At 36.5% G+C, this 12,254-nt stretch overlaps 1 protein-coding gene across 3 annotated transcripts in view; it reads right to left on the bottom strand.

Moving 5' to 3' along the window:
* Nucleotides 1-4,771: 4,771 nt before the first annotated feature.
* LOC145978557 (RNA-binding protein 25) overlaps nt 4,772-12,254 on the bottom strand; it is a 77,320-nt gene continuing 69,837 nt past the window's right edge. For all 3 annotated transcript variants that reach the window (XM_083111247.1, XM_083111250.1, XM_083111248.1), the window contains 3 exons: nt 11,835-11,992; nt 9,879-10,025; nt 4,772-6,182 (listed from right to left, as the gene is read on the bottom strand). In XM_083111247.1, coding sequence (XP_082967373.1) covers nt 6,090-6,182; nt 9,879-10,025; nt 11,835-11,992 — 398 coding nt within the window. In that variant the 3' untranslated portion in view covers nt 4,772-6,089. The remainder of the gene's footprint in view (nt 6,183-9,878; nt 10,026-11,834; nt 11,993-12,254) is intronic.

Genomic DNA, 12,254 nt, shown 5'->3' with positions numbered 1-12,254 from the left:
CAGCAAAAAGAAGGCAACTTAAACATCATGTAAAGTGTTCAAGATGACACAACAGATGTATGCACAATTGTTTTTAATTCTCCACCTTTATTGCAAATTAGCCCAGTCTAGTTCATTGCATGTTTTGACCCTTTGTACTAGTGTCGTTGTTCACAAAGTAGCCTATTTGGTTGATTTGTTGCCATTAAGTGTATAGTCATGTGGTGCGTGCTAACTAATCGAATTAATGTTTAACCCTCAACTACAGTTGTGACGTCCCACGGACCGGATTGTTCCTTTTGCTTGTTACCCCGCCAGTAGTTTTGACCTTGAGGCTACATCTCTTTCAGTACCTTCCTCAACTTCAGTGTGCTGTGAAAGAGTGAAGGGAAAGGTTGTATTATCTGCTTCTGTGGCTCTATAAACTGTGTTTGAGGGTTAAAACCACAGACGAATTATTACGACCAATAGACAAGAGAATTGCAGATTTTTTATTTGTGGCATATACTGAATAAAGGGACCCATGGTTTTGAAGAATGAATGTTAAACGATAACTATGGACTAAATTCATGTTGATCAGCTGTGTGTAAATACTCAGTTGAGAGATATTTTGGCTTAGTGAATTTGTTTTCCTTAAACTCACAATATAAACAAAATATTTTTTTTTGAGAAGTTAAAAAATAATGTTTCGCTCTCAAAACTATGTAACTGTGGTCAGTGAATAACAAAGCATACAACATGATTTAATTCACATCATTTAAAATATGTCTTGATATAGTTATATTCTTTTTTTTACGTAGAGGTCCTATGGACCACACAACTGTGTTAGGGCCCGAAAGGTTCACGACAACGCTTAAGGGTTAAAGAAGCAGACAGGCATTTGTTGAATCTCAACTCGGACACCACTATTTCTGCGTACAGTGGCTACTTGGTTGAATGCAATTTTGTGGCACCAGCCTGACACTGGTATATACGTAGTGTCAAAAAGTGTAGCAAGCTAGACAAGGTTATTTAGAGCACCTTACTGCATGTTCTGTAATCAAAGTGTAAGTAATTTAAACACACACAATGTCTGTGCAGGAGATGTATATTTATGTTCTGTGCAAGTTCATATAATTGCAAAGTTTTCCCATCTACAAACATCATCTCCCAACTGTGCAGTTGTGTGGACTGGCTATTTTGTATACAATTGTATTTCAATTTATGGTAACCCCCCCCCCCCCTCACAATCAGTTCCAAGTGCAAATTGATCATGAATGTACAAATTAATTTTCCTAGCATGATTTGCTTGTGTTAATGAGTTAATAATTAAACTGAAATACAGGGAGTTTTTACATATTTTGTCAAGTTTTCTGAAAAATAACGATCTTGCATTCACGTGTGACTGGGTAATAATCTCACATTTTTTTGTGCATTTTACAAGAATAACTTAATTATTTGTACAGAAGCATTGCATATGGCAGTGGATTTTATGGTCAATTAGTGAAACACATGCTATTTTAATCTATGAAATCAATCGGTGACTTTTCACATGTAAGCAATTAGGACTGCATATTTTAAAATGTTCATGAATTACCACGCTGTGATAAGGAATACTAGTGTGTAAAATTCAGGTAGGTTCATGGCACATATTCATTACTAAAAGCACAGTCATGAAATTAGGCAGATGGCAGAATTTCGTACTGTTAGCATGTCGGATGTTTTAAGATCTTGTAGAGTTGGTCTTTGTAATCCATGTGATACAACTGACAGTGTTTGCTCGAAAGGTAACTGCATACCCTGGATGCTCAGGGGAACCAGCTGCTTTTGTCCTGCTCTGTGGCACCAGCGCAATTCTGCCCAGCTGCCTATTTTCATGGCTGTGCATTTAAGTGACAATAGGAAAAGATTATGATGTAATCTAGGGATGTGACGAAGCTGAAAATTTACCGATGCTGATGTACTCACCCATAATTTTTGGAACCGATGCCGATACATAAGATTATTAAACAGAAATGGGATGTTATTTTCAGCATGACAAAAATAAATTTGCTATGTACATTTCTATTGCATATCATATGTATATACATATATATTCTCAAGAGATGCGAATGTACATTTGCATCTACAAGATGTTATGTGAACCTTTAAGAAGAACATGGATTCTCAAGAGATTAAACATTAGTGCACAAGCAGTTCTTTGAAATGCAAAATGAATTCCTGTTCTGCCAGATTCAACTTCAGAAACACAAGATTTGGAAGCACTTCAGGAATTAACCTACTTCTTCTCTTATCGCAAATCTGTTCAGCAACACTGAACACTCAATCACTGAATACTGATGCAGCAGGTATGCCCAAGTATTTTCTCAGGACTTGCTTCAGGTTTGAATACTCATTTTTGAATTTTAAATACAACAGCAGATCCTGGTTCAGCAATGTACGGTTTTATTTCCGATTTATAGTTAGGTTGATCCTCTGAATGAGAGTTTGCAATAATTTTATTACAAAAACTCTACAATAATGACGAATCATAACCAAATTTTCAATAAATCTTACAAAACTAGAATATAAAACTTATTAGAAGGTAAAAACTCTACTATAATCTGTACCAGTTTAACTATCGGTTTTTTGCCGATTCCGATGTGTCAATTTCGGCACATCCCTAATGTAATCATAAACTTTCTGGACACCTGTTCGAAGCATTCAATATTAATCATTGTAGTGTTGAAGTGGTACACATGGATTCATACCACTTTGTTGTGGGAACAGACTCATTTAATTAGCAGCCAAATGTTTGCTCATCTCATATTTTCATAACTTGAGAAATTTGTTGATACGTACAAAAATGCCTCAAACTTTTGTGCGATTGTTTTTATGCATAGAGTAAAACCTCGTTAATCCGGACAGGCAAAAGGAAAAAAAAAAATATATGCAAGGTTTTAAATGTGGCTACTAGTCAACGAGAGAACTTCCCAAAGAAAATGCAGTCAACCACTGATGAAATTCTTTTCCCCGCAGACTTTGTACTGTACTTTATAGTGTATTTAGGCCTATGCCTTTTTATATACACCATAATAAAAATGTTTTGGTGCTATAAAGGGAGTTTTAATGCACTTTCTACTGTTCTTTTAGGTTATTTCAGTTTATCCGGTCAACTTCCCCCCCCCCCCATTAGTCCGGATTAATGAGGTTTTACTGTATATGTAATCATAGTTTTTAAGATTACAGTTGTGTATATGTTTTTAGGTTTATTTGATAGCAGGTACTCTTCAGTTTTACACATATTACATTTCATGGTGAATTATTTTGTACTGTGGGTATTCATTTACAGCTGAACCAAGATGAGAAGAACATGGCAAACTCTCAAACTAAAGTGGACAGTCATTTATTTTCTCAACTTGTAGTTCCCCCCTCACTTTTACAGGAGTGCCCCCATGTTGCCACATGTGTAGGCTACCTTCTCTGTCAACATTACATTTCACATTCATGATACATGTATTTGACACCAAGATGACAGCATCACAGGGGTTTTCTCATCTTGGTCAAGCCATAGCATTTATTTCTTTCCCCCCCTCCAATGTACAGAAATACTTTTCAGATATTCTCCCATTATTAATTTGTTTTGCAGTTTTTCCTTTCACACCTATGCTTGCTAGCAGGGCAAAATTCAGAGCCATTTTTTCCAAACTTCTGTTTACCATAACACCACCATCTTCTGGCAGGAATAAAAATTTGAAGGCAGTAGGGTGCTGCCAGCTGGAGCTAGCAACAAAATAAACAATTGAGCTGCTATGTTTAAGGGGGAGAGGGACAATTTCTCCTAGGTTCTTCTCTCTCTTCGGCAGCTGCCGATCACTGTTGCCAGCTTTGCTCTTTTGGAGCCATATCTGGTTCTTTTGTGTACTCTTTTTGCTGTGAACTGTGGCACCTGCCCCTATGATGCCACCACTGGCTCCGGCCCACAAAGATCAACTTTTGCCATGAGTGTACATTTTGGACGTGATATTGTTATATTGGCTGCATTGCACATCCTGTTACCTCCCCAGCTACTTTTATATAGTACCGTGGCTAAGGTGAAAACGACAAAATTGTTATCCAGGAATCCTTTATTTTCAATTTCATATGAGCATCAGTGGGTTATTGAGATGGGTGATGCCGCCAGATCTAGGTGAAAATTAAGAATAAATTGCCATCACTTTAAAGCTAACGGTAATAGCAACACCCCCACCCCTCTTGACACCTAAAATTACCCTAGGAGGCACTTCGTTAATCTAGCAACTTGAAAGGCATCTTTAGTTCTATTTAAGGTGAAATTAGGTCTTTTGTGCACATCAGGATTGCCAACACTGCCAGGATGGCCGTAGGAGGCAAGGAGAAATGCATTACACTTATGGGACCATTATTTTATTCGTTCTCGGGAATATCAAACATCCAATGACGTAGAAAAAAAGTACATGGACGGAAAAGGGACACAAACTATGTCATAGTAGTAGGAAAAGTCAGAACTCCCATTTGATTAGCCGTAACTTGCAGTTGATGGGATTCTGTACATACTTATTGATCATATTTTTCAAATATCGTGTCTAGCTTAATTATCAACTTGAAAAACAGTTTCCACTTGCAACATGGAGAGAAATTCATATTCTCTTACATACTAATCCCTTTTTTTCTTTTTTAATAGCAGTGCCCAATCCGACGATATTCAAATAAATGCTCAACTGGTGCGTAATTGTCCCTCTTCGCCTTAATAGCTGAAATTGCTGGGAAATGAAACACACATGCAAAGCTTGAAGACAACCTTAAATACTTTGCTGTTAACTGTTGTTTACTGTTTTTCTTACAATGTGACATTTGAAGAAAATTTACAGCACAGTCTGTTTATAACCACTTGTCCAATTATTTGTGAATCTGACAGTACACCTTGGAACATCACATGTTATTTTTTCAGCATTAATTCTTGATACTCCCCTTTTCTATTTTAGTCTTACGCAGGTTTAGTTATAAACTGAACATTAAATTGTACACAATGAGTTTTTAAAAGTTATATAAGTTTAACACTTTCATCAGCCAACAGAAGAAAATAACATTTACATATGCAGCATAAGCTACAAAATATGTTACTTTTCCAGATAAAAATTCAAAGTAAACAGTATTGAGTAGTTTTTAAAATAAAACCAAGATAAGAGACACACCAACTGCTCGTTGTAACTCTTGTGCCACTTCTGTTTTCCACAATGAAGCAGCTGTGGTGTCAATAAATGGCAATAATCACAGACACTTTTGGTATGCTGAATGATTCTTGTATGTACTGATATTCATATAATTGCCATCAATAACTCAAAGGCTCAATCCTCTTATATGAAGAATAAGCATAGCATCATCTGGTAACTCATTTGGTTTAATACAATAAGAAAATCAATAGTATTCTTGCAGAATACAATGACAATAAGCAATTTTTCATTTATATAAATTATAAGTTACCTGGAAGTTCCTTTGCTTACGAGACGTTAAGTATGGCAGACATTCACCTTGTCAGAGAATTTCAAACAACTCAAGATTTGGACATTTAATGACTTAAATTATCACTTCTCTTCATGGTCTTCGAAAAAAAAAAAAAAACTAGCTTACTGAGGTCACTTAACCCTTATGTATATCTCAACCATTCAGGAATCTCATTTTGGTATGTTTTATTACCATCATACACAGATTTATCGGCGAGCCTCCACAATGACTCAATTTTCATGTCTTACATATTTTCAGGCTTTTAAACAAGCCCAAATATTTGGCAGCACACTGTACATACTATACAAAAGCACATTTCTACAGTTCACAGCCATTTCAAGTTTAACTGCTGGACTGTTTTCATGCTAAATATACCACAATGAAAGCACTGCTGCCTTGGATGAAGATGAATACTGATGTCTCCACACATATTAGTATGAAGATCGAAGCCACTCATGTTGGCTTTTGAAGCACACATTATCTTGACCGGACGTTGTAACATGTGACTTGTAAGATATATAATCCCTTAATTTCTATATTACTGAATTTTTTTCACATGAAACTTAGTGGACCAGCAGCCAAGAGTCCTGTTGCACTGGATTTATTCACTTGGTAACTGACTATCCAATTCACTTCACAAGACCAAGTTTCTTTGCTTCAATTTCATAAATAAGCAAGCGCCACATCTTCACAACAAACACTTCAGCCTCTTCATCTAAAACCTATAAGCAGAGATATACATTTGTTAAATAAAAAATAAACATTTCAGTGCCATTATGACAAAATAAAATCTCACAATTTACTTTAATCAGCTATCCTGTTAAGTTAGTGCAGATGGACATACAACAAAATAGTAATAAACCGGCGATATGTAAAACGGCACTATCTTTTTTATGTGCGGTCTTGCAAACTGCAACAAATACTATTGCACGTGTACCAGTATTACATCACATCAACTAATCTCATTTACTGCTGACAATAAGGAAGACTTGATAAATTTGAAGAGTGTAGCATCAAGTGGATGGGTAATGTCGACTGAATTTAATTTGTAATATCAAAGGGTGCAGTAGTATGATTATCTGGTTTTCAGTTTTTATTTGTGAAAATTAGTGAAATTGGAGGGGTGGTTCACTGAAGTAGTGTGAAAAGAGTGCAAAAATTGATGTGCTCTTTAAAAAAGTAACACAAAACATGCCAAAAACACTACTTGCCGGACTAGTAGTTGGTGTGTTCAATATGCACGTATTATTAAAGTTAGTTGGTGGTATGGTACATTTAATTTGGCGAAGTTGCTAAATTTGCCCCCGTCTTTGAGGATATGAATTTTTGTCAACAAGAAAGTATCTACGACGACAACTATTGCCAAGGGATTTTTTTTTTTTTTTTTTTTTTTTTTGGAAGTCCACTTTCTACTCAGATAGGCCAATCAGGAATGGACCTACAGTTTGTGGTGGATCTAAAGCAGTGTCACTGGTGAGGTCGTTTTACAACTATGTTCTAACAATCTGATCTAAATTTGCATGTTTCATGTAGAACTTCAATGGTTCATTTGTCATCTTAATTAATACATATAATATGGTGACTTTATGGTTTTAACTTAAGAGAATTAAACTGCACATTGAAACATTTTACTGTTACATATTTGTAAATTAACACTTTGTATTTATAAAAATAACAATAAAATAGCTGAATTTTACACTAAGCTGCAGGCTATTTCTAGTTAACACAGGATAAGTAAAAGTATCAGTAACTTTTTCAATATACCTATATTGGTTGTATTTAATATATATATATACACACACACACACACACACAGCGTGTTTCTAAAGTTTGTTTCCAATGCACAGGAAGTGATTCTAAAGTGAAAATAAACACACAAGTTCCTACAAGTGAAAATAAACACAGAAGTTCATGTGACGAAATGCCGAACACAGCATCCATTCGGATTTATTGAAGTGGGAAAAAGTGCGAAAATTATGTTTACAAGGACCATGGCGAAGGGCATTCCACAAAGAAATGCGGCATGCTCTATCCAAAAAACGCACACGGCAGATGTGTGAAGTTGATGCCCAAGGATTCCCCAAAGGAAGCGAATGGGTCTGTTGAAGTCATGAAGGCAGGGAAGGACTTAGCTAGAGTCGTTTTCACGTTCAGAAGACACAACGGCGCTTATGGAGAAACCGCACAGTGTTGCCAATACAGAGCTAGCTCATGTCGTCGGGAAATGATGACCTTCCTTCACAATGAAGGTGTTACATATTTTGTATATATAATGATAATTATATGTAATTATTAATATTAATATTATACTGTGAACGTTACAGTTACCCTTTTTACTATGATCCATTGCGATCACTACACACGCGAGTGTAATGCACGAATATGACACTTCAGAAATCACTTAAAAAAGTAAAAATCACTGAGAGCTCACACAACTGAAAACACTTTTTCGGGAGAGGGAAAAAGTCTAAACAAACCAAAGCAGATCTCTCACTCAAGTAAGGGGAACCTGGCACATGGGTTAGATTAAGTTGCAACCCAAACAAACAAATTAGTTATGGCCCACATGAACTGATAAGACGTGAATGACTCAAGCAAGGCATGTCATATTTCTATCTTGAAGCCCCATATTTTGTCACGTGTTGGAAAGGCTTTCAAGGGTTAATATGGTGTCTATGAATTTATGTGTATGTTGGAAACTGAAAGGTGATCTTCATTTCAGTATTAATGTCGACAGTAATGTAAACGAAAACAACGTGTATTTGCGACAGCACTAATGTTGATCACAACAGCAGCATTGGAAATAATTGTCAATTATTAAATTTAAGTAATTTCAATTCTATTATAACAAACAGCATGAAGTTCATATTTTTACTGAATGGAAATAAAACAACTCGAAAACTTGGTGGTGATTAGCCGAAATGCTGCGGTGAGTCAGCTCAAGATGGCCAGACAACGTCTCCTTACTTCGCGCGCGGTTCGGGTTAAAAAGAAACTCCAAATGCATGGAAGTAATATTTCTGGGAACCTTTGAGTGGTTATAAAAAATAATTTCATTATTTTCTCCACAACTTTGTCGCTGGAAGTTTTTACTTGGAATTGCAGAACAAAAAATGGCCAGCGACGACATTTTCTACTGCACGAATATAAAAAATCTCCACATACTTTATTTGAATAGTTTTTAATGCAAATATGCTTTAAAGTATTGATAAATTCTGAGTACCACCGTCACCTATGACAATTAAAAACCAGTGTCAATTTTTTTCATAATGAAAGCTTCAATTTTATGGCATGTTTCAACGTTAGGAATGAAAACAATGTAAAAATTGTGTTTTCACAGAAAATTTGCGTTTTTAATTTATCTAAAATTATGTAAGCAAGTTACCAGTTTTTTGTGTTCACCATCGTATTCTCTACAAAATTTCCTGCAAAACTGCAGGTACCGATTTTACTTAAGCTAAATTTGTAAATCCAGAAATTTGACAACAGCGCGCTTGTATTTCCCATAAGAAAAGCATTGCCCATAAGAGCCCATTGTGTCTTCTGAACGTGAAAACGACTCTAGATGTGTTATCCAATCCACGGAAAGTGATATGTGGAGACCAGAGATGTCAGGTCTCTGTTGCTTAGGGTGCAGTCTGTTCCTTTTTCTGTTTTACTTTGTCAGGTGTTATTTTGAGTGTATTCTGGAAAGAAAGTCCGTAACTTCTGGACTATCTAGAAACCATATCCAGAAATTGTACAGTCATTGTCGCGTGCCTCCTGGAAAGGAAAGAATGCTCCTGTTCCCCCACCTCTGTTAGGAAACGCAAGCACAGCAGACTATAACTGAGGTGCTTATGTTCTGAAGAAAGTAAAAATATAGACATGTTCCATACCTCGTAAAATTCTATGTTAAATCTAACATGATTATTAATATTGTGTAATCATTAGCCCCTTCTATTAACACACACAGGATTTCCCATGAACTCTAGAAGAAATTGGCCAACTTCGTCTCAGTTCAGACCAGATATGTCCAGCCTCCGGAGGCTGGGCCTCAGCCTTGGCCTCCAGAAGCCTTGCAAGGCTGAGGCCATGTGAGGCTGGAGACCAAGATGGAGCTGAGAGGCAGAGGTCATATGTGTTCGAGGCAGAGTTGGAGTTCGGAGGCTGAGGCCCTGTGAGACCGGAGGCCGAAGTCACATGGCCATCTCTGGTGGAGACTGACAACCAAGAAGAAAGCGAATATCTGTAGTTAACATCACAATTATGTAGAAAAACAAAGTGGTGGTGTCTAGGGAACCACATCACAGACAATTTTCAAACTGTCTGTCATTAACTTCCACACAGAGATGACAACGCCGAATCAACTATTGTCTAGTGTGAGCAAACAAAAAAACTTCCTTTTATCCGATACACACACACACACACATACTTACCATCTGTACATCATCCAGTATGCTTTGTGGTGGACTACCAGCTAGAACCTTTGAACATATAAAATCAACTAGTGTTGGTTCTGGCTCGCCAATGTATTCTATAATTTTCTTGTTTATCCATGGTCGTATCCGCTTGTCCATTAATTGCTGAAAAACAAGATTCTAAATCAATATACATGTTTCAAGCTACACATTGATGCAAAATTATGGTATACGATAACTAAGTTGGCTGATCTCTTTGCAAAAGTAGATTTCATAAATGAATGACCACTATATTAATATTCTTCTTTAAATATTTTAAGAAAAACTCTGATAGATTGGTGTGGTATAATTGCAATGGATTATTAATTAGTATTCATATTATAATATCAATATTTATAAATATTCTGAACTCAACTTCTAATTGTTACTATGTTTGAGCATCAGTATATGTAAGAATATCAGCATTGGTATATTTGTCGGTTCAATGCAGACACTATGCAATAAGCAAAGATGGGCAATGGTTGTTCCCTTTTGTTACTTTTGCCACTAACATGCTCCATTTCCCCACACTCACAAAAATAGAGGAATCTAATAACAATATGGGATTTCAATACAGGCACATGCATAATTGCACAGCATGGTTTTGTTTTAGTCAAGTCACTGCTGTGTACCTTAAATATGAAGACAGATTGGTTACGACTGCAAAAGTGTGTTCATTCAGAGTGTAACTGCAATTTTAAATTTTCAAGGCCAGACTATGAAAAACTGTATATCTATTACGGTTCCTGTGTATCCCATACAACCTTTTTACAAAACTAAAGGCTGAATCACACAAGACTAGCTCTTCTGCTTGAACTTCGACTAGTGATGTGGTACTTTCTCACCAGAAGGCCGTCAAGTATCTGAGTGATGCTCGCTGAGCATTTACTTGACGCTGTGTGCTCATTGATCAAAATATCAATGCCTATGAATAATCTGTGATCAATGTGGCTGCGTCAAGTGGACAAGATTTTAGTGTTTGAAAAGCTGTTAATTATGGAAATGAACAAAACTGTCAATATTGTCATTTTCACACCCTTGCACAACTTTCCAAAACTGTTTAATATTTATTATTTGGTTGGAATAAACAACACTTTCATTTTAATGCAATTACAAAAAACAGAATATTACATTACCTTCTGTTACTTGAACTTCCTCTGTAATTACCTATATCGCAAGCTGTTAATCATATATTTCCTCATTGGTCGTCATCGTCATTCGTCAACCTGCCATACTCATACAGTTTCCCTCTTCTTCCCTTTGCCTCAAGAGATCGGAACACAAAAAACAATATAGTCTGTGGCTCAAACCTGTGGCGAGCAAGGTTCAAGTGAGCTCAGTGATCAAGTGAACAGCACTCGCCAAGTAATGCCTATTTGGCCGTCAAGTATCTGAGTGATCACTTTGCTCGCTGAGCACTCAAGATACTTGATGTGTCCCTAATAGTTTTTGCCACATATGAGGCTTGTTACCGCTCTTGTTGACAGACTTTGTGCCTACAAGGCACTCTACAGAGCAGATGAGCTAAAAAGATGGATGAGCCACCTATAAGGCTTGATCTAACACCACCCCAGCAAACATTTTCCACTTAAGTGCTATACTGATCGCAACTCCAACTGGTGGTTCATCTCGATGGCTATTTCTAGCACATCCTGTCCCCCAATCATTTTTGGGGGAATGTGGTACGATGGGTGTCAACAACCTCAGGTGCGAAGTAAAACCTGAAGGGATCACACCGCTCTCCCGAAGCAACGTTGCCAAGCGTACTCCTGGTTTTGCCAGTTGTCTTTATATGACTGTGTGTCCACCTGCATTCAGACCCGTGGGTGGTCCTTCTGGGAACTTAATTGTTCAGGACCACATGTGCAGTTGTACCATCAAATAAATAAATAAATAAAAAAAAAAAAGTGAATGCAAAATTGGGGCAATACTTACATTGTCTACTGCATCCCATTCAATTGGGAAAGCAAATAAAGCATTCTTTTCAGTAGGAATTTTGTCTATAAGTGTTTTGATATGTTTTCTTTTCTCTTCTTGTGATTTAGCTGCCTCTTCTTTCTTTTCTTCTTTCTTCTTTTTATCCTCTCCATAATCTGTGAACCAAAAAATATGCTGTTATTAGTAATTACACCGCACCTCACAAGAAATATAATACACATTAATGACATTTTTCTCAGCAAAACTAAAAAAATAGTAATGTTTATTGGAGATTGTTATTAAAAAGGATATCCACAAATTCTATTATGAATGAGATACTAACTACAGCTCTACAGTTAACTTAAAGTGGAAAGAAATCCCCCCCCCTTTCTTATAGCAAATTGTGCTGCAATTGGGAATATTATCATACAAAGTATA

This window comes from Lepisma saccharinum, chromosome 25 (assembly GCF_977018435.1).
Source record: "Lepisma saccharinum chromosome 25, izLepSacc3.1, whole genome shotgun sequence".
NCBI classification, from domain to species: Eukaryota; Metazoa; Arthropoda; class Insecta; order Zygentoma; family Lepismatidae; genus Lepisma; species Lepisma saccharinum.
The sequence above is the reverse complement of the archived record's forward strand: the minus strand, read 5'-3'. Positions and strand labels throughout refer to the sequence as shown.